Genomic DNA, 27942 nt, shown 5'->3' with positions numbered 1-27942 from the left:
TGGCTTTTTTTTTTTTGAGTGTGCATATTTGTTTTTCAATGGAGTATTGGAGAAAGAAAAGAAATATTTAAAACAATTATAAAGATACATAAGTATACATCTATAACACATATTATGTACACAAACATACACACACACACATATATATTTGAAAATGCATTAAAAATCACATGAAAAATAAGCTAAGTTTTTTTTTAAGGATTCATGTGGGAATCTGAAGCAGAGGGAAAACCTGAAAACCTGAATTAGTTTCGTGAAACAATTCATAATAGATTATTTATAAAAACCGCCAATGTTTTTACACAATCTTTTTCAACATAAATTATGGCCAATCTTTCTTGGCCAAGAGGAACAAAATAAATGTAACAATATTCTGAACAATAAAAGGCAATCTGACTTTTTAAAATACATATGTCTTAGCATGCTTTACCACCCACATTTTAGTAGTCATCTTTACAGATTTTCTCTAACACAATAATGGTAGAAAACAGAAATGGGGAATTCTATTTTTTTTTCTTTTTTAATCTTTTTAATCATTAGTCTAACTACACAGTAGTTTTTTAAAGTAAGAAATTAAAATAAGCTATAGATAGCCTAAGAACAAGCTGTTACTCAGTTCTAAGCTAATGAAGGAAGAAGTAACTATAATTTATATCAATAAAAAAAATTAAGAGTTCTGAAGATTTGTATTTCAACTTGGTACAGAATAATTTAAAATAGGCCATTAAGCCTTGCTACATAATTGGACTGAGTCTGAAATTACACAATGGCAAGCAGTATTTTCAACAAGGATTAAAAAACACCTATAATATACTTGGCTTTTATTATTTAACAAAGCTAATGCTACATATTTCTATCATTGCAACTTACGAACTCCAGTATTCCGAGTTATATTCTCATGCAAATTTATAAATACATGCTTTATCTACTCCTAGGTCAAAACTAAAATTTTAGGCAGACATAGTTTCCAATGTAGTTTCCTACATTTGCTCTTTTCTCCAATAGAAGCAGCACATCATTATGTGATGAGAACATATTCTGTTTGCTTTTAATCATTCATACATTTTAAATTACTTGTTAATCACAAGGATAAAAGCTTTTATATAACTACTAAGTTCGTTAATTTTGGAAGGCTGATTATTTCAGATTTTGAAATTCATATAGTAGCATTAAAAACTTCATATGCACAGTTTTGAGTCTAAGATGTTTTTAAACGATAACTTATTGGGAGGGAGGTCTCTAAATAAAATTTATCTTAATAAAGACGCAAAAATACTGCTTCACAAATTTTATTTTGTAATACATTCTTCCAGAACCTGGTTCATTTTTCCAGTTTTGTAGAAAAATAGATGTTCCAGCCACCATTTACTGAACTGTCTAGTCTTTAAGACCAATCAATATGTTCCCTGGAAAGATGAATAAATCTTATGACTAACCCATTTTTCTTAAAATTCTTTAAAACAAAGAAATAACCTTTTTGTTCTCCCAAAGCACAGTATTTCAACAGCAGCAGCCAACATGGGGTTTCAGCAGCTTAACTTTACCCCCTATATAAAGCTTTGTATAAACCAGTGATTTTACTACAAAAACACTGTCCTTGAAAGAAAGGAGTGGCAGTCAGACATCAATGCAAAACTTGGAATGATTAGGTCATAAACATGGCACTTATAAAAGGGTAGCTTATTTGAATATACCACTTCAGAGTGGTTATTGTTCTGTTCCCTCAACTTTTATACCCACAAAAAAAAAAAAAAAGAAAACTCTTAAAAAAAAAAAAAAATCCACCTTGAATGTAAGTTTATAAAACTATATCAGAAATGCCTTGTACCCAAAACAAGTGCTTAAAAAAAACTGCTAAGCAACTCTTACAATTCAGATATATTTTTATAACATCTAAGGCTGCAAGAGTTCTTATATTCAGTAGCTCTCTGGCTTAAGACGACCTCCATCTCCTTCACTTACAAAGCGCTTTCTGCCCCTGCAAAAAAACAAAACAAACAAAAAAAATCACACAATCACAAAATTAAATATAAATTCTGATTACAATCTTTATTTCTATATATCTAAGACAGCAAAAGAACTCCATCTTTTGGTATATACTACTTTTTTTTTTAATAAGAGGACAAAGGGAATCATCTTTCTAGCAATTTCCTTTAAAAATTTTTATATCAAATTTTTATTTAAGCTGACACTAAATTTGTTAAATTTTGTTTTCATGATATATAAATGGAAAGATTATAATAATTTTTATGGAACTAAATATTTGCAGCCTGAGGTATATTTCTCACGGACCAATTAAAAATATACTAGTTAGCCCTGAGAACCAGGGTGGGGAATCCAGAATGTCAAAGTTCCTATGTATAGATAAATTTGCCTTTTGCCAAATCACCTCTAGAACAGAAAAGGCTAACAGAAATATTAAAAGTAAGGTTCAAAACGAAGAATCAGCAGTATTTTAAAAGGGATGTGGCTGAGACAGTTCACTTTTTTTCCTTTGACATGCCCCAGGAATAGAGTGCTAATTACTGATCACTAAGCAAAATAGAGATTATATGAATAAAGGCTAGCGATGGATATAAAAGCATAAGAAAATTAGTGTACACTCACTAAAAGTTGATAGTGCCAAAAGGCTGCTCCCAACAATACAATATGTGACTAGATTTGGCAAGAATTCCAGGCTTTCCAATCCCAGATTTTTATGAATGTGAAGAAAAAGCTATGTGACATATCAACCAACATTTAGTATTAAAAGGATAACATAATTGAAGTTTTACTGGACTCTGTAAAAATCAACCCACTGAATTTCAGTCTAGACTCCTCTCTTTACTCCCCTCCCCTATCCCACCCCCCTACCCACCCACAGGACCAATTAGGATTTCTTCCCATCCTAAAATTAGGGGGAATATGTGTGGTCGGGATTTGCAGCAGGAAGATTTCTAAGTATTCTCCAGGATTTAAGTGTTTAAAATGTTCCTTTTATCTTAGAAAATACTAGAAAATAAAAAAAGTTAAAAGAACTTAGATAAAAATTAAGTAAAAAACTGTTCTCAACTTATGCTCCCTCTAAAAGTTTGGTGATTATCTGACACAAAGGCCAACATCTTATAATAAATCCAAAAGACAGTTTACTTCTAATTGGAACTGATCCAACCACACTTAATTTCAAAAACTTGACTTGCAGCAATGAATCAAGTTGCTTTCTGTCATTAGTGTAACACTAGCTATTCTTTACCCAAAAGCAATAAAGAAGAAATCTGCTCACTTTAAGAACATATGAAAAAAAGCCACTCAAGATTCTTGATTCTAAAAGCACTAAATGAAGCAAAGCATTATCAATTAGAACTGATAAAGCCCGGTCAGATGCATTCTCCACAGGCTTTCATAGCACTAAAATAAAATTCCTCTTAAGACAAAGGGTAATTTCAACCCTTCTATAACCTCAGAGGGCATGCAGTTGTACCCTTGAGGGGTTGGCATGGCATTACAATCTTACCAAGATTATAGTCTTTCTTAGCCTCCTAGAATACATATTGCAGCTAATACTTACACATTACATAAAGGAAAGAAGCAATTCAAAATACCTTGAAGGACAAAGATCTCTGAGTGGTTTGGAAATTATTCCAGCTTGAAAACATTCTTCTACAAATCTCTCAAGCACAGAATATGAATGTGGGACATCCAGGTTAATGTCTGGTATTTCACTATAAATTCTTTCATAACCCTAAAACAAACATGATTTAATCATTACCTATAGAAATATTAGTCTAATACTAGGCAATACAACCCACCAGCAATGTCATCAAATGGTGTTTAAGGGCAAATGCTCATTATTTAAACTAATATAATATGCTCCTTGGAAAATACAGAAAATAGGTTTCTTTTCAAAAATATTTCCATCAAATCCATGCTATTTTCAATTAAGACTTGTATACTGAGATCAGATAAAAGTCTTAATGAAGATGGATACTTTTTTAAATAATAGATAATATTATGTAAGTTAAGTAATGCTTCCCATTCACCCTACTGTTTTCCAAAGACTTGAAATTTTTACTACCTGAATAACAGAAGGCAAGAGAAATAAATTAAAACATTAGTCAAATTATTTCAGTAATACATAAAACAAAGGAAAAATGTAAACTTTAAGATTAGGAAGATTTTTTAATATTAATAAAATGTTTAATATATTGCCTATAGACAACACAATTCTTTATCTTAAGAGACAAATTATTTTAGATTCAGAGTCATATATCCAACTAACCACACAAAAGATAAATTGAGCCTTCATCAACTGTATGTAATAACAGTCAACATCCCAATCATAAAGACAAAGGAGCCTTACTATTAGCATAACTAGCACTAGAACTCTTAAAGATAATAAAAATCTTTCAAGACAACAGAATACTTACTCTCTTCATTTGGTCCACAGTAATGGTAGAAGATTTCCAAAGGGATTTTAATAAATCCAATACCATTTTAAATGTACTTTCTCCAGTTGATTCCAGGACCATCACAACTGCCTAAAAGAAATGTCAAAGTTTAATCAATAATTTGAATTAGAAAGAAATCTTAAGAATTTTTCACAAAAACCCTTTTCCCATCATCTACATGAGAAGTACACATTGTCCTCAGTATTAAACAAGAATTAGAAAACAATTCTAATTACTATTGTTCAAAAATATAAAAATTAATAAAGAGAAAATAATTTCAGCATTGTCCAAAAAACTTAACACATATCTTGAAATTTCATGTTAGTCTTACTTCATACACAAGTTCATGGTGAAAATGAGGTACTTCTAGTTCTTTAAGGCAATGTTCAGCTTCAGATATATCTCCAGAAAGTAAATATTCTTTCAGCAGCATGTCAATCTGTTAGGTTTAAAAATCAACAGCTACGTTATAAATACTGACTTTTTCTAAAAATTCACTTTGCCTAGAGTCCTTTTTTTTTAATGGTATTTACTTCATAATATAACTTAATCCAAATCAAATAAGAACAGGTAAGATTACTATGTGGCTGAAATTTGAATAGAATTATTTTTTACAACAATAATAAAAACTTGCCAAATCTAATTAATAAATGAGGTGTGGAAAATGGAATATAACTATATGCAGTGACTTGGTGATTTGAAAGTCATCAATATTTAATGAAATAAAATATTTTACAATTTTAAAAAGACATTTATTTTATTGTATATTAGTTATCAAATAACCCTGAGTATTTGTTACAATTGCTGTTTTGGTGAGCTTCATCTTTTATGGGGGGGGGGGGGGGGGGGGGTGCTATGTTTAGGAAGTGTAGGTATGTATGTGTATGTACTCAGAAAAAACTATGAACTACCACTAGAGGGCATTAAGCTAGCCACAGTCTGACAATGTAGTTGGCACTGAAATCTTTCACTAGTAAAAATAAATACTAACTACAGTATACTCACAGCCATGAAGAAAATGAAGTATTTACAATGCATTAATAAACAGGTAAGATTTCCATATAGCTTTTTTTTAATTTAAATGATGATGATGCAATACATCTACAACTGCCAAATGACCATTTTCAACAGAATGTATTGTAGGCAATTCAAACCAAAACAGAACTCATTATTTTTCTCCTAAGATCTACCCCTGTTCTGAACTTTCAGGTTTCTATTTAGAGCACTACCATTTATGCAGTTAATGGGGTTTGTAACCTCAATACTACATTCAATTCATTCTCCCAAATCAATTGTCAATTCTTGTTGTTTCTACTCCATAATATATCTACTATCTGTCCCCTTCTCAAAAGTTTATGCAGCCTTCACTTTAGTTCAGTCCCTTATCTCCTTTCTTCCAGCCTACTGAAAAGCCTCTTAATTAAGGGTCTTTTGGCCTAAAGTCTCCCTTTACTCTAATTCCTCCTCCAAACAGCTGCCAAACAATTTTCCTAAATCAAAAGGCTGACCATGCCCCAAGTTAAATAGAAAAGAAGGAGAAATAAACAATGACTCCCTATCATCTACAGTATTAAGTACAAACTCTGGCTTTTAAAGATCTTGCAAACCTAGCCCCAATCTAACTTTGCAACATTGTTATACATTACTTCCTTTCCAGTACATTCAAAATAGCCACCTTGCTATTCCTATTATAACATTTCCAGTCTCCACACCTTTGCACAAGATGGCCCCAATTCCTAGAATACATTCTCTCCCCTCACCTTCACCTCTTTAAGGTGCAAAACAGCCTTTATTGGTAATCTCAGCAGGGGTTAGCAGGAAGCAAGAGCAGAGAGTGCAAGAACAAGTATGTATGTATGTATGTATGCCTCTGTCCCTCTCTCTGCATCTCTCTCTATGGAATCAAATCACCTTCACCTTTTAAAAAAGCCCCTTGTTTCATTCATTTCAGCTCAAAATTCACCTTCAAGATGATCCTCTTCCAGACTTACCCAATAGTTTGCTAGTGTCCCTCCCTCCCCCTCCTATCTTGTCAGTTTTAATTGCACATGAAAGAAAGTTCCCAAAAGGAAGAGACTTTCTGTATTTATATCTACAATGCCTGCAAGGCACATAGTAGGTGTTTAATAAACACATGTTCAATTGATGGGTGATAGTAACTAACAATTCATCAAATTGAAATTTTAGAGAGTGAGAAGAATATAAATGGCAAAGAGACTTAAGAATTTAGGAGGCAACTCCTGAATCTTTTCCTGGATCTTTGTAAAATGTCATCTGTGAAGCCTAAAATAAAGTACTACAAACTCTATACACAACCAGATTCAAGTTCCTTAATTGTTTTTCTTTGTTAAAATGGAATACGCACTTCCCCAAGAACTGAAGGGATGAAATGGGAAAATAATCCCAAAAATGAATGACATAAAAGAAAAGATATCAAGAGAATTTTAATTGGGCATGAATGCTGTTATTACCTTTACAATTTCCCGACTTCACACAGTTGTTCTAAGAATCAAAAGCATAATTTGTACAATGCATGTTCAGTGTGTTGCAGTGATGTAATCGTACTGAGATATTTAAGGGAGTCTTAGACACAAAAGAACTCTCTCAGCCACAGACATAGAAAATACTCCAGATTCCAAACTCTGGACTCCATCTTTGATCAATCTCATGGTGGCCCTCCTGCCTCCTTTACTCCTCCATTAAGACCAAAGACTTGGGCTGATCCCAAGGTCCTCCAGAAAGCTAGTCTGGACATTATATTCCATTATCTTTCAAGAAGTTCTCTTACAATTTGTTATAAAAGCACCTGACTATAAAGTTATAGATTTGTTATCTTCAATGACACAGGCCACTCTCCAAAGCTTCCCATCTAAAGGAAGTTATATAATGAACTGCCCCATATGAAAAGTATTGTGTTATTAAATACAACTGTTTTGTTACTAGAAACTGAAATGAAAAGGAGAAAAATAAACAAATTTAATCTAATGTGAAGAGCCAATGCCATACAAGTCACAAAAACTATATTTTATGAGTGAAAGAGCAAAGCTTTAAGTATACAATAGCCCTGTTATTTCAAAATACATTTCTTTCCATGTAATCCACACTTAAATTATACAAAATTATACAATTCAGATTTTGAGTCCAATGGCAAAGAATTCTTTAGCTATAATAAAATTACAGTCCTATTTAAGTCAGTTTTCAAAAGACAAAACAAAAAGATACAAAACTAATGACAAACATAAAAAATCCTAAGCATCTGTCAATAAAAAGTTATTATAATAATAAAAAAAAATTCTAAGGACCAATCAAGGGCTAATCATATATAAAACTTAATCAAAACGTCCCCCTAAAAGGACTAATTTAAAGTACAAATACTTATTAAAGTAACTTCAAACAATACCCAACATTCTATTACCTCTTTAACAAGATGATTGACTGATTGTTGTCCACCTCCAGAGCCCCATACACTATCTTTACGTTTTCCACCTTTTGTCATGCTCAGAAGCACTGTAGCTCTGTCCAGAGCAGCTCTTAAAAAAAAAAAAAAAAAAAAAAAAAAAAAAAAGTGATTAAGATAATTCACAAAATATGAAATTTTTCAAATTTAAACAGTCCTATGACAGTGAAATGAATATTATGAAACAGGTGAATATAGAAAATACATCTGTATTCTACAACTCTTCTGATTTTTATACTGTTTTTCAATTTTATATTGATAGCACACCTAGAAAAAAAGCTATATGATAAAAATAAAAGATTACTAAAAAATAAAGTCATGTTCTAACTCAAGACAAGCAAAATATGTAATTTTAAGTAATTATGCAAAAATGTAGGAACATTTTGCATAAATTTAATTTGCTTTTACTATTGGGTAGTCTTCTCATTGTTGGAAGTCATTTCATTCTAAGAAAAGCAATTTCAGATATACAGGAAATATCTTGGTCCAAACCAGAGTTTCAATTTTTTTTAAAAGAAGCTCAAACATAATATAGCAGCTCCTATGTATCCCTTCTTGCTATTAATTGGATAAAAAAAGTATCTCTAGATCAAAAAAGTGGATAAAACTCATATAACTCATATCTATATTAAAATAAAAATTTTAAGTAAAACTTTACATTTCACCTTAGTGTTTTCAATGAATTTGGTAAAAATATAACAGCACAGTCTTCTAACTGAATATCCATAATTTATTATTAATTAATTGACATTTTACTGAAAATTCAAATGGGCTTTCTTTCCACTATAGTTTAAATTCTAAATAAGAAAACTAATGAGCTTACTTACCGAGCTTGAACACAATCTACAGTTCCTTTGTAGCTATCAATGTAGGTATTGCATAAAATTCCATCTCCAACAGCTCTAGCAATAAACTGTCCCACCAACTATAATGGAAAAAAAGAACTAGATAAAAATTTGTCAAATAAGCATTTGTTCATTAAAAGCAATATCTAAATTATTAAATTTTTTAAAGATATTTCTCAATTATACAATTGAGTGAGCAAAACATATGCCATTCTCATCCTTAAGAAATCAAACAAATTTTCAAGTTAAGATAGCCAACAGTAATTTCTTGTTGAACTAAAGAAACAGGCATAGAGAAAAGACTTAAAAAGCAAAGTAAGCACATATTTGTGAATAAACTTAGTTATCATCTTTAAAAAAATAAAAAACAGTAGGAGAATGATTCCAGCTTCTGTCTCCTCTAGCAGTTTTCCCTTATAATCATTCACTCTGGAGTGATTCTATTAGCTTTTTCATTGATCTCTACAAATAATCTCTAACCTTAAAAATAATAAATCACTTGATTCTATCATCTCTTCAAACTATCAACCTACATTTCTCTTCCCTTTCACTATCAAATTCTCAAAAAATGCTAACCAGCCATGATCCTTCCCTTACTCAGGGAATCACAGAATTTGAGTTGGAAGGGACCCCAAAAGCCATCTACTTAATCCAAACGACATGCATTACAATTTATTTGGCAAATAACACTCAACTTCCTCCCAGACCTCCAAGAGAAAGAAAAAATGCTTTTTGAGACAGCCTTTCCACTGATGAACAATTCTGATTTATTAATCTAATGTAATGTGGCTTCCAAATGTGTCCTTCAACTGAAACTGTTCTCTCTAAAGTTACCAATGATCTTTTGTTAAATGCAATAGTCTTTTCTTAAGCTTCAACCTTCTTGACCTCTCCAATATTTGTCACTGCAAACAACTTTCTCTTTCTACTCTTCTCCATTTTCCTGGCATTGCTTGCTTGGTTCACCTGCTACTTCTCAAGCTACTCTTCAGGCTTTTTTTTCACTGGAACAAAGAATCATACAGTCACATTTATAAGACCTCTAGGGCTGGAAGTCAGAGACCATCTAGGTCCATCCCCAACTTTTACTATTGAATAAACTAAGGTTCTGGAAAGATAAATGACTTGCCCAAGGTCACAAAGCTTTTAAATGGTGGTTGATATGGCAAAAAAAGGGCAGGAGAGGGGGGAACACATGCCCAACAACTGGAGAATGAAGTATCTAAACATAATGGCATATTAATGCATGGTTTTTAAAATTTCAGTCCAGACCTCTGATTTCATTAGCATATGGAATTCCCTGTGAGACAATCCTCTTTAACAAAGCTGATTGACATCTCCCTAACAATGTCTAGTGAGTTGCTGGGTAAAGGGAGGTTAGAAGTTTAGCAATTTATCCAGTACCACAGAGCCAAACCCAGATCATCTTAACTCCAAAGCTAGCTCTTCATCTATAATACCAAATTAATCTCTTATACAAAAAATTTTTAAATATTAAGAATTTAAAAATATATATGAAGTAATAAAGCAGAATCAAAAAAGTCTGGATAATTACTATAAAAAGTAACAATATCAACAAAATCTAAATAAATGTAATGGAAAAACAGATACAAGCAAACTTTTTGCTGTGTTTTAATAACTATATCTTAAATTTTTTAATTGAGAATTTAGCTTTTATCCAATTTTTAAAGATCGTACTTAAATTTTTGCTGCCAAACCCAGGTCATCTTTAACTCCAAGGCTAGCTTTCCATCCATAATACCAAATTTATCTCTTATACAAGAAATTAAAAATATTAAGAATTTTAAAATTTATATGAAGAAAATGATATAACCAAGTAATAAAACTTATTTCACAAGTCAGTTTTATTACTTTAAATGCATTATGCTGCTCCAGTGAATAATTTGTCAAGTGAGTTTACTTTTTAACTAGAAGAAACATTCACAACCTAAAATTTTGGTTAAACCATGTAGCATGACATGAACATGACGTATGACATGAACAATATTTATGTTACTATAACACAAGAAAGATACAAACCTGTGGTGCTCTGGGAGTATCTAATGCTAATTCAGGTAGTTCTTTAAGCAATTTATCGAATGATTTTTCTACATCATTTGTGCTGACAACTGTCCCACAAAGGTCAGAAAGAAGCTTAGATGTCATTTCTCTATGACTGGCCTTTCCCTCCAAGGCCAATGACACTGCCAACACTGGTACTCCACTTTTCATCTCACCAAGATTTAAATCCCTTAGCATTTCCTAAAACAGAAAAAGTATTATATATTCTATAAAGTCATAAAATATCCCATATTTTAAAATCAAGCTTATTACGAAGCAATTCTTTAATACAGGACAAAATTCTGACTCAATGACTAATTTTATCTGGTGAACATATTTTTCCAATATCTATCCTATGTCCATTGATCAAGTTTTTTTGAAATTTTAATGAAAACTCAGTAAACATTCCTATATTGGCTGAAGCATCTGAAGTACATTTACAAAAACTGCAAAATAGTGTTCTGATGTCTTCTAAACTTGAGATAGTATTAGCTTCCACTCTATTTAGATATATCTCTATTCAATCAGCAGTAACCAAGTTTGTGTTACTACATTTTTAAAATATTTTTATAATGTACTTGCCCTTCCTCCAAAGTTTCCTTTCAACTGAAAAATAATTAGATCATAAAGTTCAAAGAAATGCTTCAGGGATGAAGGGGAAAAACAAACTATATATTCTATCTTTAAAAAATGTCTATCTGATAGAACAATTTATTTTTTAAGAAGGTTGGCTTAAAAGATAATTTTTCTTAATTTTATCATGCTATGAATGATGGGTATATTAAACCACAAACTACTAAATTCTGAAAACTTTCACATTTGAAATATTTTTCTTTACATCATAAAAGCCAAGCAATGCAAATTCAAAAAAAGTCTGACAACAGACTTAAATTACTATTTCAGGGACTTCTTTTCAGGACAAGATGATATAACATTCAGCTACAAATAACAGTTTTGGTGAAGACAGTTATTAAAAAATTGTCTGGTCATGTAATAGCAAACTTTTATTTAATTCTAAGCTTTAATATTTAGCCCTTACTAGTCAGACCAATCAGAGCAAGGGAAATTTAAATATATATGAATACAAAGTCTACTCTTCAAACTGTGAGTTATTTCATAAATATGAATGTTTCCCTCTATGAATACTGCTCTCAACTTACCATGTAGTTTCATGAATAGCTGATGCTAAATATATATATATATATATATATATATATACACACACGCTGCTTGGTGCCCCAAGGATAAAGCAAGATAATATATGTGAATAATTTAATAAACTATAACACACTATTTAAATGTAAAAAAACATTATTTCATAATCTGGTGCTCCCTAATATTAAATAAGTTATATATGTAAATTTTTAAACATACTGCAACTTCATTAGTATCTCCATGTTCAAAATATTCTTGTATAATTGGTGTTAAAGTCTTTTCAAATGCTCTTTCATCCAAAGGCAGAACTACTGTTTCATATACACAGTTTTCCTGGAAAAAAAAAAAGTTGCACATGCCTTGAACACAAACAAAATCGAGACATATCATCAAATTTATACTACTTGACTGAAAAATACAGCAGATCAATAATTATTCCAATTTGGGATAAAATATGCATTTTAATACACCAGCTGTTGGGGTAGCTGTTATGGGGGGGGGGGGGGGGGGGGGGGGAGAGGAAGGAGCCAGGATTTGGAATCTAAGTACTTGGGTTTCAAATACTAGCTGTCACTTTCTGTCTAGGACAAGCCACTTCATTTCTGTCTCAGCTTTTTCATCTATAAAATCAGAGGCACTGGCCTACAGGACCTCTAAAATCCTTTTCCATCTCTTTATCTAGGATCCTACAACTCTATTTTAATGGACCCCAAAAAGTAGATTGTTCAGATATCTTTTTTTCCCAAAAGTCTTATCTAGAGTTAAAACTATTAGCCATTATTAGGCAATCCTCAGACATCATCACAAAGACAAAATTAAGGCAACATAGCTACTGTTTTCATTATAAATTCTTTTTTAAAAAACAGTAAGTAGAGAAGGACCAGAGTTTGCAAAATGATTAAAGACCTTAAAACTCTATGCTATAAGCATCATTTTCAGATCTCCAATTGTGCTGATGGTACTAAGAGGCTTTTGTGTATTTCAAAGTGTGGTTCAAATCTGAGATACAGAAAAACTAAACTAACAAAAAAAATTTAGTTTCTGAGTTAAATTATACATTAAGAAAAAACTTACTTCCCCTTTTTGGACTGGTTTTAGTTTGAACCACAAAATTTTTCAGAGACTATGTTTACTGAGAAGACTGTAGTAAAATTAAAGGAAGAAGCTAGAAGTTCTTGTTCCTGTATAACCTTTAAGTGTATTTTTTTACTGTCTTAAAATTATTTGCATTTCTAGTCAATTTTAGTACAGATAGTAAAATCGCAAAAACTATCTACCATTTACCATCTAGTTGTTTTAACTTCTTTTTTTAAAAAAAAGTTTAAAAGGATCAGTTGCTTTCCAGGAATATGGCATCCAGTCCAAGGTAATATGCAGACTATTAGACTGGAGTCAGGGGGCAGTTTTAGTCTCACCCACCAATCCCTAGCACTGACTGATTAGTGGTGTGGTTTTAGGCAAATCTCTTAGGCCCTTTTGGGATTCAGTTTCTCATCTACACATTAAACTGGAAAAAGACTTAATGAGCTATTAGATACATTTAAATTCTATAATTCTGCAAATGTTACAAAGGCAGTCAATTTGAATCATATTACAAAAATTACATTCCATGAATTCAGGGATCTATTAAACTGTAAGCTAAATAGAAGCTCTCTGCCTTGCTTTCTCTGAGTCATGCTTAAATAGATGCTAATCAAAATGTTTTAAAAAGAAAAACTAGATTAATTATGTAACTTTTACTAAGTCACAGCATCTCTGGACCTCATTTGAAAGTTGAATTAGAAAGGTCCCTTCACTCTTTAATATTCTTTGAATCTAAGAATACTAAAGTCATCCCTGCCCAGAGTTTTTTAGACAAATGGAACTAGCATATGAGCATACCTTTTTTGCTATATGTAAATATAGTCTTCAAAATTAATTTAGTCTCCTCAGTATCAATATCATTACCAAAGACTTTGACCAAAAGAAGCCAAATTATTCAATATAATAGCAACTATTTAAAAATTTAGCTCTATTTGTTTAAGTAAAGAGATATTTAAATTAAATAAAATTATTTTAAACAAACATAACTATAACACACATTAGTTTGAACATTTTTTTAATTATTGCATATAAATGATTAACATTGAAAGTTATTACATATTTGACATTTCTGTGTGAAATTTTTTGTTAAAATTACAATTTTTAAGAATGTTAATTACCTGGTCATCATCATAGTTGGGATCTTTTACATCTACTTCTTCCACATCATACACCTGACCAGGAGTACCCCATACACCTTTGCCTCCTGCACCACCTGATATAATGAGTTAAAAGTTGAGAAAGAAAAAAATACTGCTTTTATCACATATGAATGACTCACATACCATCTTAATACTACTCACATATACTGTAACTGAAGAAAGACAAATAACCAGTGTAAGTATCAGTTCAAATATATTTGGCAAAATCATATTATTTGGCAAGCGTTCTTTCTCTCTCTCTCTCTCACACACACACACACACATACACACCCCTATACATATCAGGATCAAACTGCGACAAAAAGTCTTATGAACCAGAGATTAGGTTCAAGTCTTCAACATTGAAAAAAATAAAATGAAATGAAATTTTCTAATTCAGTTTGATTCCAATTCAAATCTGATCCATCTTCAAATAAGGTAAAATGAAAATAATTCCTATGACTTCTTTGTGTAGTGTCTCTTTCCCCATTGGGTCTCAGATTTATTCTCTGTATCTTTTTATGCAAATTAAGTCAGCACTAAATTATGGTATCGTAAATTAAAAGTGATAAATTACTAAATATGAGACTTATTTATATATAAATAATTTCAATGGTCACTATTTTCAAAGTATGATTTATTATTAATTTCATTCAACTCAACAAACATACCCATTACTTGCAATACACTGTGCAAAGAATTAAAGATGATATTGGGGGAGAAATGAAATTTAGATCACATATGGCCCTCATGAAGTTTAGGTCTCTAAAGAAAAATGGATGAATTTTTGTACTTTATCAATATAGTGACATCAAAAAAAAAGTTTTTATCTGAGTTAAAAGATTCTAAGTTGTCTGTTTCCATTTCAAAATTAATTTTATTTCAAAATCCATCAATATAATAAAGTCTTAAAAGTTGCTTTTCTATGTAAGTTTATTAGAATGTTTTTTCCCCTAGGTTCAAAATATTAATTACAAGAAATAGTACTCAATTACTTCTAGAAAACAATTATTTACTATGATAATGCAAAAAAGTAATCTGGAAAGTAATTATTTAAAAGTAATCTAGAATGTAATTATTTATTATAATGATGCAAAAAGTAGACTATGATGTTACTGATAATTTAATATTTGTGGTGTCTACTTTCAATCCCAGTAAATGGTTTATACCAAGAAAAATCCCCTCCCCCTAGTTCAAAATGATACTGGATTAAGTTCTACTGTGATACAATCATTCCAACGTGAATTGCAATTCATTAAAAAAAGTCAAGAAAAAGATCAAAGTTGCAGTCTACACCATTTGCAAACAAGTGAAAACTTAATTTGCATTGAATTTACTCTAATTATGTGTCAAATTAATAGGAATAAGTAAGTATTACTTTGATATATTATGTTATAGGCTCATATGAACAAGATCAGAATGTTAGTAATCTGGCCTGTGAAAATAGGAATGCACCAAGCCAATTTCTAATCAATTTTTTTGACAAGACACACATGGAGTTAAATCATGATGGGCAAACAATAGCCATGTTACATAAAGAGCCTTTCACACATAGATATCCCATAGGCCCAAGATATCCATAGGTGAGAGTCATGCACACCAGCAATATAAATCTTAGAAGAGTATCTATAGTATCTAATATATCTAACACTATAGCATCTAGTTTAAAGCCAGATATAAATTCAACTTAACTTTGCACATTTCATAAATATATATGCCCTATATTGGATTTAACATATATTTCTACCATGTTTAACATATATTGGACTACTTGCCATCTAGGGGAGGGGGTGGGGGACAGGGGGGAAAATTGAAACACAAGGCTTTACAAGGGTTAATGTTGTAGAATTATCCATGCATATGTTTTGAAAATAAAAAGCTTTAATGAAAAAAAAATATATATATACATATATATATATATGCCCAAGATACCTAAATAAACTTAAAACAATTTAAAACAGCAGGCAGCATTCTGCTTATTGTATATTTATATAATAAAATACAAAAAACACTTCCTCTTTTCTATTTCATACATTTCTCTTACTCCCAGGAGTAAGTCAGAAATACTAGGAAAAAACAATGTTTTTCTCTCATTTTCCTTTGAACTTAAGCTATCACACCAACCTTTCTTTGGTAGTCCCCTTCCTTTCCCAGATCGGGACCGCCTGTCCAGCAACTTCCCCTTTGGACTGGTTGGTACAGTAACTCCACTTCTTAGGGCCTCTCCTCCATTATCACTAACAGAATCTCCTCTCCCCGAATCCCGGGAAGAATTCTTTCTCAATCGCCTCTTTGCTTTTGCATTAATTCTAGCTTCATTAATGGAGGACGCAGGAATCCAATTTCCATTTATTTCATTTTTTATTTCTTCAGTCCCAGCATTTTCTTCATCACCAGAAAACAGAGAGTCACTTAAATTATCAGATTCTCAAAGAGAAAATAAAAAAAAGAAAAATTCTTAGTGTATACTTTAAGCATCCATTACCAAAATAGTGACAGCTTTAAGACTACAAATAACTGACAAAAATGAATCTTTTTCTGAGTTGCATGCAACATATATTAAATATCTTAATTCCACCAAATAAATTTTACTAAAAGAAACTTACTTATTCATAGTCTTGTTCTTGTCAATTTTAAGCATTTTTTCTAGAAGAATTGGTTACAGACTAAAACCAATTTAAAAAATCATTTAAATTTGAGAGACTGAAGTCAAGCATGTAAGTAGAGATCCTATGAAAAAAACCAGTGAGGAATACAAACCATATATGGATGCATTCTGGCTACAGAAAAATGAATCAATGAAGAAACGTACACATTCGAATGTCTGAAAATAAAAACAAATTAACTTGTTTTTGAGGCCTGTAAATGAGGCCTCCATGGATACAAATACTTCTGACGGTATCTGTAAAATTGGACAACTTTAATAAATCATTCAGAGCCACTGAAAATTCAATGAAATGTCAACCCACCTGAAAGATGACTTACAGTAAAATAAGCCAGGTACTCTAATAGAGCTAAACAAAATAATCTAGCTACTAAATGAAATTTCAATGGCTCTTTAACACTAGAAAGACCAGAATTTAGGAACACCTCCAGACTAAACCATGTCAACAGATGGTGCATTTTTAAAATCCATTAGGCAAAGCAAAAAGAGATAGTAGGATAAATATTTTTACTTCAAATATTACATTATTATTTTGTCATAGTAACATAAAATTATATTACACTAAACCATACATATGTGCATGTGTATCTACATATGTATATGTTCTTATATATATACATATATATGTATTTATAAAAATTTTTATCAATTGATGCTCCTTGTATTTTTGGTGATAACTATCTAAAGTCTAACAAACTAAGCTTGGTAATTTACAAATTTTTGAGATTCTCTAGAATGTACTCACAACCTAACTCACTAATCTTCAACAATTACATGTAAAAATTCTACTTGTCAAAATAATTTGCTCATTACTCTTCAAATATACCAGTGTACTCCCATCTCAATCCCATTCAGGAGACCCTTGCTAGAATTATCAGATTCACTACATTCTACTCATCCAAGTCCTACCTACCCTAATCAACATCCAATTCAAGTCTCAAATCTTTCACAAAACTTTTCTTGACCACTCTGATACAAAATGAGTTCCTTTTCTGAACCAGAATAAGACCAAAAGCAGCATTTCAATTCATTGAGAGAATATGTATCCACTAATCTGGCACTACTTATATGCCAACTGATATTGCTGTTTATCTTTTACATCTATATCCAATCCCCTTCTGCCCCTTTGTAGCCCCGGAATACAGCCCTATAAAAATAGCTCACATTATCTATGAGCTATAAAAATAGCTCACATCATCTAGCTTATTTTTTTTTACATTAATCCCCAAAGGTGGTAGCTAATTATTATCCCTCCTTTGCAGAATAAGAAGTTGAGATCCAGGGAGAATGACTTAAATTCACAGTCACAGAGGTAGTAAGTATTCGAGCCATGGTATGAAACTCTAATAGGGACCTCTCCAGTTACAAACTGACCTAGAAAACCACAAACTAACATTATCTATATTTTGTATTTTTATTAATTTTATTAAACATTTCCCAATTACATTCTAATCTGGTTCAGTGGCAAACTATAAAACTTTATCTTGTACCCAAGTCTTATGATTTTAAATCCAGTATTCTTTCAATTAGTCCATAAATGATCAAAGATCCCTCTCAATAGATGTCCGTTAACTATAATGAATACACATTTAAGTTTTGATAATACAGCTTTCCTGAGCTAAACTAGTTGACCATGATAGTTAGCTCAAATCATAACTAATGACTTTGATATTTTAAAACAAGGCTAGATAGCTATATATTAATTTTCCCAATAGTTTTGGACCATAGATCATATTTGGATAATGAAATATTTTAAAACCTTTTTTAAAAAGACCATACTAGCTAGGATTGCAACATTTTTATAATGTATAACAAAAAAAAAAAAAAAAAAAAGGAAAGGTCTAAAATAGCAGAATTATAAAGCTGAGTTAAATGGGGCACATGCTAACAGGTAAGCCAAACATCTGCAACTTTCTACACTGTCTTTACATAAATATTTACCCTAATTTCTGTATTGTCAAATTGATGAATCAAGAAGTACTTATTGTATACTCATCATTGTTATTATCTTAGATATAGTTTATAACTTTATAGCATGTTAAAGAAAGAAAAGTAGATACAGAAATATTCAAAGGAACAAAAGAATCAAGAAAATGATATCATGGAAGTTAAGAGAAGAAAATATTCTAAGAGTAGATGGCTCCAGATAGACAATAATACCCATAAAATATAAGGTGTCCATTTTTCAATTAAGCAAAGCTGCTCAAAATTAATCCTGGGGATGTTGTTTGAACTGTTCTCAGGATTACAAAGAAAAATCTCAATTTTCATATATTGTATCTGTTTTTTCATTTATATGTTCTTGTCCTTCAACTTTTTTTATCTCCATTTATATCCCTATATCACAATGCTTTCACATATGCAATTCTAGTGTCAACTTTGTAATTGCATATATTTGTGTATTGCATATATTTTTATCCTGTATCAGTTATTTTTTTTTAAGGTTTAACTTCATTTGTATGCATTATAATTTTATGAAAACAATAAGTCATTAATCTGGTCTTAAGAAAAACATAAGTTAAGCCACAACAGGTTCATTAAAGAATGATGGGATTTCAAAATAGCTTTTCTTCAACATTCAAATTGATATTCTCTCAGGAATACCTAAATGAAAAGGATCAAAATAGGGGCCCATTATCAATACTATTATCAGACCAAAAATCTCAGTTAATCCTATTTACAAACTCTGACTAATCTCAGAATGACTAAAATGACAGGAAAAGATAATAATAAATGTTGGAGGGGATGTGGGAAAACCAGGACACATACATTATCAGGGGAGTTGTGAACTGAGCCAACCAATCTGGAGAGCAAATTGGAACTATGCCCAAAGGGCTATCACACTGTGTATATCCTTTGATCCAGCAGTGTCTCTACTGGGCCTGTATTCCAAAGAGATCGTTTTAAAAAAAAAAGGGAAAAGGACCTACATGTGCAAAAATATTTGTAGCATCCTTTTTTGTAATGGTAAGGAACTGGAAACTGAGTGGAGGCCTATCAGTTAAAGAATGGTTAAATGAGTTATGATATATGGCTTGTTATAGATTATTATTGTTCTATAAGAAATGATCGGCAGGGTGACTTCAGAAAGACCTGGAGAGACTTACCTGAACTGATGCTAAGTGAAGTGAGTAGAACCAAAAGAGCATTGTACATAGCAACAAAAGAGAATGTGATGATCAACTATGATGGACATGGTTCTTTTAAGCAATGAAGTGATTCAGGCCAATTACAATAGACTTGTGATAGAACCATCTACATCCAGAGAGAAGACTATAGGGACTAAATGTGGATCACATAGTATTTTCACTTTTGTTGTTGTTTGCTTGTTTTTTTCTTTTTTGATCTGATTTTTCTTGTGTAGCATGATAAATGTGGAAATATGTTTAGAAGAATTGCACGTTTAACTTTTTGAATTATTGGCTCTCTGGGGGGGGGGGGAGAAGTAGGGAGCGAGGGAGAAAAATTTAGAACCTAAAGTTTTGCAAGGGTGAATACTGAAACTATCTTTGAATGTATTTTGAAAAATAAAAACCAATTATAAATGTTGGCCAAGTTATGATAGCACAACTTCACAATTCTGCCATAGGACTAGTCATATTGGGTCACAATTTAACATAAGGTTCTTAGTTGGACCTTGTATATGATGATTTTGTCAAAAGCCACAAACTATGTGAAAACTAGATTCTTCCAAAATCAATATGTGTATATAAAAAAGTATATATAATTCAAATCCTTATTATCTGATATTTTCTTTCAAGTGGACATTTTTTTATATTTTATCTAGTCAATATATTAAAAGATAAATAATACTAAAAAATAGCATTCCTCTTTAACATTAGTTAATTATTATAGGAGTTTTTTCAACTAAAATATTTTCCTAATTCACTTTCATTGAAATGGCAAGATTTATATGAACAGATGGAAAGTAAAATGAGAAGAACTGAGGGATCATTTTGCACAGTAATAGCAATGTTGTAACGATAATCAACTATGAAAGATTTGGCTACTCTGATCCCAAAGGACTCATGATAAGAAAATGCTATCTACGTCCAATATGGTGATATGGTAGTTGTAAACTTGAAACTGAAGCTGAAGTATAATTTTCTCACTTTTAGTTTTCTTGTTTTTTTAAAAATATGGCTAATATGGAAATATGTTTTGCATGATTTCACATGTATAATTGATATCATGTCACTTGCCTTCTTTGTGGCTGAGGAAGAAAGGGGAAAGAGGGAAACATTTTAGAACTCAAAATTTAAAAAGAAAAAAATGTTTGAAACATTTTTAAATGAAAATTAAAAAAAAACAAAAGTATAGTTGTATAGTAGCTAGGATCTTCATTTACCCACATCAAAGCTGTACATGCTGCTTAAAAAAAAAAAAAAGCTGCACATGCTTAGTAGATGCAGATGTTCAGCAACATGATCAAAGAAAAGAAAGTATAGGATTAAATATAAAATAATTTAATCATACTTTTTTATCTAAATTCTAGAAAATAGATTTCAAACTCTCTATAGAAACTTCAATATTAATGAAAATAAGTTTTTTAGAAAAACAATAAACTAAAAATTTATTTGGTATTATGTACAAGCAAAATTATTGCAACTTTACAAAATCTGTCCAGTGAAACTACAAAAACATTTTAAATCAACAAAAAAGAGCATCTCTGATTATTTTAACAGACAAATAAACTAATAAGTAAACATCTTTATTCATTCTTGTAATGTTCAAAATGAAGTAATTTTGAAAGCTACTAAAACATCACAAATACTTTTGAGAGATTTAAAAAAAAAGAATTAATGAAAAACCAAGCATATTTTTCTAAATTAACCAGAACCTATGACTATATATGATTTTTTAAAATTCTGCCTTCCTTTATGTATTGTTCAATATAGTAAGAGTTTATCATTAAGAGATAAGATTATATGAAGTTGATAAATAGAAGGCTAGGGAACCATATGATTTTTTTTCTTACTATGAATTTCCTAGAAATTCACAAAATAGTTCAGTCCAAAATATTAAAAGGAGTAGGGAGGAACAAATATCAGAAATGGTATTTTCTTAAATTAAATAATTGATAGCCCCAATAAATAAGAGACAGACATATATATCCTATTTTCATGTGGAATACTCAGGTTTTTTGTTCTTTGTTTTTTGAAAATTCAGATCATATTACTATCATTCTTTCACACAATATATTTGGGCCAATGTATTCTCACAAAATACAGTTGAAAAGCCAAATGTTATTTCTTACCTGTAGGATGAACATTTAGTACTTGCTCATTTTCTACTTCCATCGTTGCTTAATTTACACTTGCACTGATTAGACAAATAGATGGTCGTATTTTATTTTTAGTATCTATTAAAAAGAAAATTAAGTTTTGATATAATCTACTAGTAATAATTGAAATTAGCTCAGTTTGCTAAACATTTGAAGACAGAATCACAATATTTAAACCCTGTTAAGGGTTCACTTTGTTTTCAAAGACTGAAATCAAATACTTGGTAGTCTAGTATCATCCTGGCAAATCCAGTTAACTAAAATTAAAAGCGCCCAGATTTCAGCATGAGTTGGACAATCCCTTTTATTTGAAATAAAATGACAGCAATTGCACACACTTTTTTCCCCCCAATACCACCAAATCTCAAAATTTCACAATTGAAGAAAAAGATGAATGTTGTAAGTTTTCCTCAGCAGTAGATTATGGGAGTTTCTCTACAATATAATTAACATTCTGGTATAAAATATCTTAATTTTAGTATAATACTTTGACATTATCAATTAAAGTTACATTGAATCTAATTTTTCTTATCTCTCAAATAACTGTTCTACCATTACCACAAAGTTGAAAATCAGATGTATTTTATACATTTTAGCAAGGATGTAAAAGCCTGATGATACTTGTATCAATGTTTCAAAGGATTTTGGAGAAGTATCTAAAGAGTTTTAAAACTCTTAATACTTGGAAGCGTCATTTAAATCAATTACCATCTTTTCTTCATCAACTATACAAACTAATCTTGTAGTGAGAAAAAAACATCAAAATGCCAAAAATCATATTTACATCAAAATCAAGATATAATAACTGGAGTGTATAATCAAATGAGGTTGCATAATCTTCTTCAGAGATGTTTACATATGGATTTCAATTTCTCATATAAAATCTATCTTACAGACTAGACTGACTACTCTATTCCTATAGCTTTACATACATTATGCTTTAATTATTTAAGCATATATTAATATCAGTTTTGCATAAAAATAAAAAACAATAACTCCATTGAATATTATTTTTTCTTCTAATACTATTCAAATAGTTACCTCATCCAATCATTCAGAATTCCCCAGTGTTCTGAAGCACTAGTATTTTATTAAGAGTGTTCGCTATGTAGTTCTCACAATGGTGGGGAATCCAGATTGGCTGTTTAGTTTGTGAGGTTACTTTCTTTGTTCCTGGTAGAATGTTCCATTACAATCATTCCACTAGCAGTGTGCTCTCCTTTTAAAAAACAAAATGCACACATTAATGAAGCTTCCTGATATATAAGTTATGGACATATACTTATATTGGTTACAATAGAATGTTGTATCATTTCTTAAAGAAATAAGAATATATGCCTTAAAATTACTGAATGTTTTAATTTTAAAATAGCAGATATATTCCCCTTAAACCTAAAGAAAATATTAACTAGCCTAAGTAAAAAGTAGCTTCTTCTTACAAATAAGTTATAATTGTCAATTAATAAAAAAGCAGCTCTATGGCTTCAAAAGATAATAAAATGAATGTTACTCTTTAATTTCACAAAGATTAAAGGATTCCATCATATACGGCCACTTTTTAACAACACAACTGCCAACACCACCATATTTAAAAAAAAGAAAATATAATTTTTACTAAGGTATTTTGTGCATGTAAATATCCTGCAAAGATATAAAAGTAAACAAATGTCATAACTTGTTGTCTCATGTAGATGACTATCATATTATGTGCCTCTGTGTCAAATAAACTAGACATATATTTGGAAACCCTTTGCCCCACTGGCTTTATGTACAATAATTCATTTGAATGTTGTCTGCAGACTCTTGATCCAAATACACACACATAAAGAGATCCAAATACACACACACTCAAATCTCAGAGGCCTTGAAATGATCAGCTTCCCTACTCAGTAACTGGATAAATAATCTCTTTTTGAAGTCTGTTTCCCTATCTTTAAAAGGTTCAGGATATTTTGCATTAAGTAAGATTCAAATAAGATAATGTGTACAACTCTATTATGAATATTATCAGTATCTGAATGTGACTATTATAAAATTAAATGACTTTGCATATCTCCAACTCCAAATTTTATTCCCCAAAATAAAAATCTGTTTTTGAGATTAACTGACAAAATAATTAAGATACACATCTTATCTGTAGACTGTTATAAATATATGAAAATTTGAAAAGCATAATGCATTTTGGTCACCAAAAATAGCATATTCACTATTTTAAATTACCAAAATATTATGGAGAAAGAATTACAATGTTTATTATTGAGTATTAATTAGCATATTTATCTATTATAATTGGTCAAGTTTAGTTTAATTAACATATAAAGAATTCCTGCTTCTTTGAAGAATGATTACAATAAACGATTCAATCACAATTGACATCATCACTTACTACTCTCAGAAAAAAAGTAGTCTAGGGTCTTCATGCCTAATCTCTATGATCAGTGCTGTGTATGTTTTAAAAATATTTTCTTTAAATATATATTTAAAAGATAAATTGTTTCTGTTTCTAAAAACTTAAAAATAATTTGGCCTAAGGTTCTGAGCCCCACATCCTCAATACCAAACCACAAAATTGAGGTTTTTCTTTTTAAAGGTATGCTTACCTGTCACCTAAAAACTATCCTACTGTTTGTAGGAAAATGTTTCTACAATGTTCTCCGTAGAAATATAAATCAATTTTACCACTGAGATATTTCTGAATTTAAAAAATGTAAGAATACTCTATTCTTACTTTTTGCTAAGAAACATAAAAATATCAATATTTGGAACATATATCAATTAAAAAATTCTTTAAGTGCTATCAAAACTTTTAACAAACATTTATTCCCTCTCTTCCTTACCCCCACCCCCAAAATCCAACTTTATTTGGTTAGTTATTTGGTTATCCACAAACAGTCTCTGTGAGAAATACCAGATGGTATTTTTAGCACTAATTTCTACTTCTTTGTGTTATGGATATTTGGGGAAAAAACTGACTAAAATAATTCCAAAGATGCAAAGTTTTATTTGGAAACTGAATAAACCCATCTTAGCACAAGATTAAAGGTCCAAATGCAAATAACCTAGGAGTCAATATCTGCAATGTTCAGATTTTTAAGGTAAAACTTAAAAAACATCGTCACTTCCAATCCTTTCCTCCCCCTCTGCCTTCCCTCAAAAAAAAAAAAAAAAAAAAACTTTTGCTGAAACTTTGAGAAACAAAAAATAATTCAGTCCAAAGCAGGGAACCATTTTAAAAGTTAGCTCCATTTTAAAACATCTGCTCAAGAACTTATCTACCAACCTCCCACACAGCCACCAAAAATTAATGAGATTGTATTTGCAGATTGAGTTTTAATTTATTAACAGAACTAGTATTTCACAGAAATATTTATTGTGATAGAGATCGTTCCCAATTGCCTTTATTTGCATTGGTAGATGAGATTCATTTTATTTTGCTTTTTAGAAAAGACATCAAAAACTTTAGGAAGGAGAGGTCAAGCATTTACCTCCTTTGAACAGATTTGATATTCCTGGTCCTTATCTCAGATAAATCTCTTTCCCCAGCAAAACCAAGGCCTATCTCTTTTCAGATTTTAGACATCAGGCATGCCTTTCTGAGAAATAATAAGAAAATTCTCTTCCCTAATCTACTTAAAAGATTTCCCACAAATCCCTAATTTATGACAAAACCATAGGACCCAACAGCAGATTAGTCCTCTAAAGGGAAGAAGCCCTAAAGGTTTCAGTATGTCTCCTCCTCGATGCCAGTGTCTGAAGAATATCTCTTTCTACTCTTGCTGTAAATAGGATAGGAGAATCTACAAATACAAGGCCCTCTATAGATGGTTTTCTTTTAAGATTCTATGAAGGGGAGGAGGGAAAGAGGGAGAAGAACAAGGTCTTCCACTAAGAATCTCAACCTTAGAACACCCTCTCCCCTAAAAATTGATATATAGGGGGAGGAGAGAGTTAGAAAAAAAGTACAGGCATCCACTCAAATACAGGACTTCTTCAGCAAAGAGGATTGATCCTTTTGGGCTACCTCTTCATAAGGAAAGAGTAGCAGTAGGGAAAAGAAATTATTTTCCCTCTAATTGGGGGTGTGTGATAGGGACAGTGAAGAGTAAGCAGGGAAAGGAGTCTCTCCTACAAGAGGGCCTGGAAGGAAGCCATGAGGGTGCTCCCCTCTAAGAAAGACTGGAAATAGGAAAAGGGGAGGGGTGCTCTTCCCTCTAATGAAAGCTAAGACAGAAGCTTTCCTTTTTAAACAGAGGAGAAAGGTCTCCCCTCGGCCGGGAGCTGGGAGGAAGGAACTCTTCTCTCCAACAGGGGTTAGGAAAGCGGGAAGAGACGTACCCCCCCCCTTCCCTCCCCCGAGGAGCTGGAGGAAAAGATAAGGATCTCCCTTCAATTAGGGTGTGAAAAGATCTTCACTCTAAAGACGACTGTAAAGGAGTATGGCTGGAGAAGGGGGGTCTCCCCTTTAACAGAGTCTGGAAGAGGGAGGAAGTTTCTCTTCTAACGGGGGCTGGAACGGAGGAGTCTTCTGTCTAACGGGAGCCAGGGGAGATGAAGGGAGGGGTCTCCCTTCTAACGGGGGCTGCGGGGGAAGACGGGGACCTCCCCTCTAAGAGAGGGATGCCTGGAAGGGAGATAGGTTTTCCCTCCCCATGGGAGCTGGAAGAGGGAAAAAGGCTTCCCCTTTTAATACAAGGGCTGGGGGAATGGGGAGGAGGTTCTCTCCCTCAAACGGGAACTGGAAAGAAGAAGGGGGGCCGGGGTCTGCCCTCTAATGGGGATTGAAAAGGGAGGAGGTCGTCCCTCTGATAGAGCCTGGGAGAAGGGAAGATTCCCCTCTGACGCGGGGGGGTGGGGGTCTGGAAAAAAGGAGGTCTCCTCTCTAAAGGGGCTAGAAAGGAGAAGGGGTGGAGGAGAAAAAAGGTCTCTTCAACGGGGGCTGGGAGGAAGAGGGGGATGTCTCCCCTCTAATGGGGGCTGAAGAAAGAAGGGTCTCCCTCTAACGGAGGCTGGAGGACATAAAAGGGGAGGATGGGGTACCTCCTCTAATAGGGGCTGGGAGAAGAGGGAGAAATCTCCCCTCTAACGGAGGCCGGAGGAAATAAGGGGTCCCCCCTCCAACAGAGGGCAGGGGGAAGAAAGGGATCTCCCAACTAACGGGGGTAGGAGAGAAGAAAGAAGGGGGGCTTTCCCTCTCGGGGGGCGGGGCCCTCTCCCCAGAGCGCTTCGTGGCATGGGGGAGGGAGAGTGGAGAGAGGCGGGGAAACCAACCTCCCTGCAGTCGCCGGCGCAGTCGCAGTCGCAGTCGCAGGGGGCCGAGGGGCCTTCCTCGGGGTCTCGGAGGAGGGGGGGTGGGGCAAGGTTCTGCAGGTCCGCAGCTCGGGCCTCCCTGTCCGTAACGTGCGGCCGCCTCAGGCAGGGAGCAAAAGAGCCTGCCGGCCGCCCAACCGATACTAACCCCTCCTCGGGCCACCGCTGCCGTTCGCACCGCTCCCGCGCCTCGCTCTGCCGCCGCCGCCGCCGCCGAGGCTGCTGCTACAGCTGCCGCCTCCTCAGCGCCTCTCTGGCCTCTCTCGCTCTGTTTGTTTTTGTTTTGTTCTGCCCAGTAACACGGGGGCGAGAGGGCCTCGCTGATTGGTCGTAGCGCGGGCATAGGTTGTCCAATAGGAGCGGCGGAGCGAGGAGCGAGGGAGAAGGAGGGAAGGTGGGAGGGAGGAAAAAAGGGTCAGAGCTGAACGCAAGAGAGTGATCCTTAGGCGCATGCGTGCCTCATATCTCTGGAAAGGAGGGAAGGGAAAGGAGAGGGAGAGGGAGGAAAAAGAGTGGGGG

General features: G+C 32.7%; 1 protein-coding gene across 7 annotated transcripts; it reads right to left on the bottom strand.

The window, feature by feature from the left end:
- Positions 1–322: 322 nt before the first annotated feature.
- PDCD4 (programmed cell death 4) lies at positions 323–27713 on the bottom strand. Of its 7 annotated transcripts, none has more exons than XM_012541216.3 (14): positions 27385–27563; positions 23158–23335; positions 22090–22194; positions 16928–16991; positions 16292–16594; positions 14147–14241; positions 12165–12278; positions 10770–10991; positions 8712–8809; positions 7843–7957; positions 4759–4866; positions 4407–4517; positions 3582–3721; positions 323–1978 (listed from the first exon to the last, which is right to left on the bottom strand). In XM_012541216.3, exons 3-14 carry the CDS (start codon positions 22102–22104, stop codon positions 1918–1920), a joined length of 1446 nt encoding a protein of 481 aa, XP_012396670.1. In that variant the 5' UTR covers positions 22105–22194; positions 23158–23335; positions 27385–27563; the 3' UTR covers positions 323–1917. The 7 variants fall into 7 exon arrangements, with proteins under 7 accessions (XP_012396670.1, XP_031811699.1, XP_003755433.1 ...); XM_031955839.1 differs by lacking the exon at positions 27385–27563 and adding an exon at positions 25602–26427; XM_031955838.1 differs by lacking the exon at positions 27385–27563 and adding an exon at positions 27572–27713 and having other exon boundaries at positions 1274–1978.
- Between the last annotated feature and the right edge of the window lie 229 nt (positions 27714–27942).

The sequence above is a fragment of the Sarcophilus harrisii genome, chromosome 2 (genome assembly GCF_902635505.1).
Source record: "Sarcophilus harrisii chromosome 2, mSarHar1.11, whole genome shotgun sequence".
NCBI lineage: Eukaryota > Metazoa > Chordata > Mammalia > Dasyuromorphia > Dasyuridae > Sarcophilus > Sarcophilus harrisii.
The sequence above is the reverse complement of the archived record's forward strand: the minus strand, read 5'-3'. Positions and strand labels throughout refer to the sequence as shown.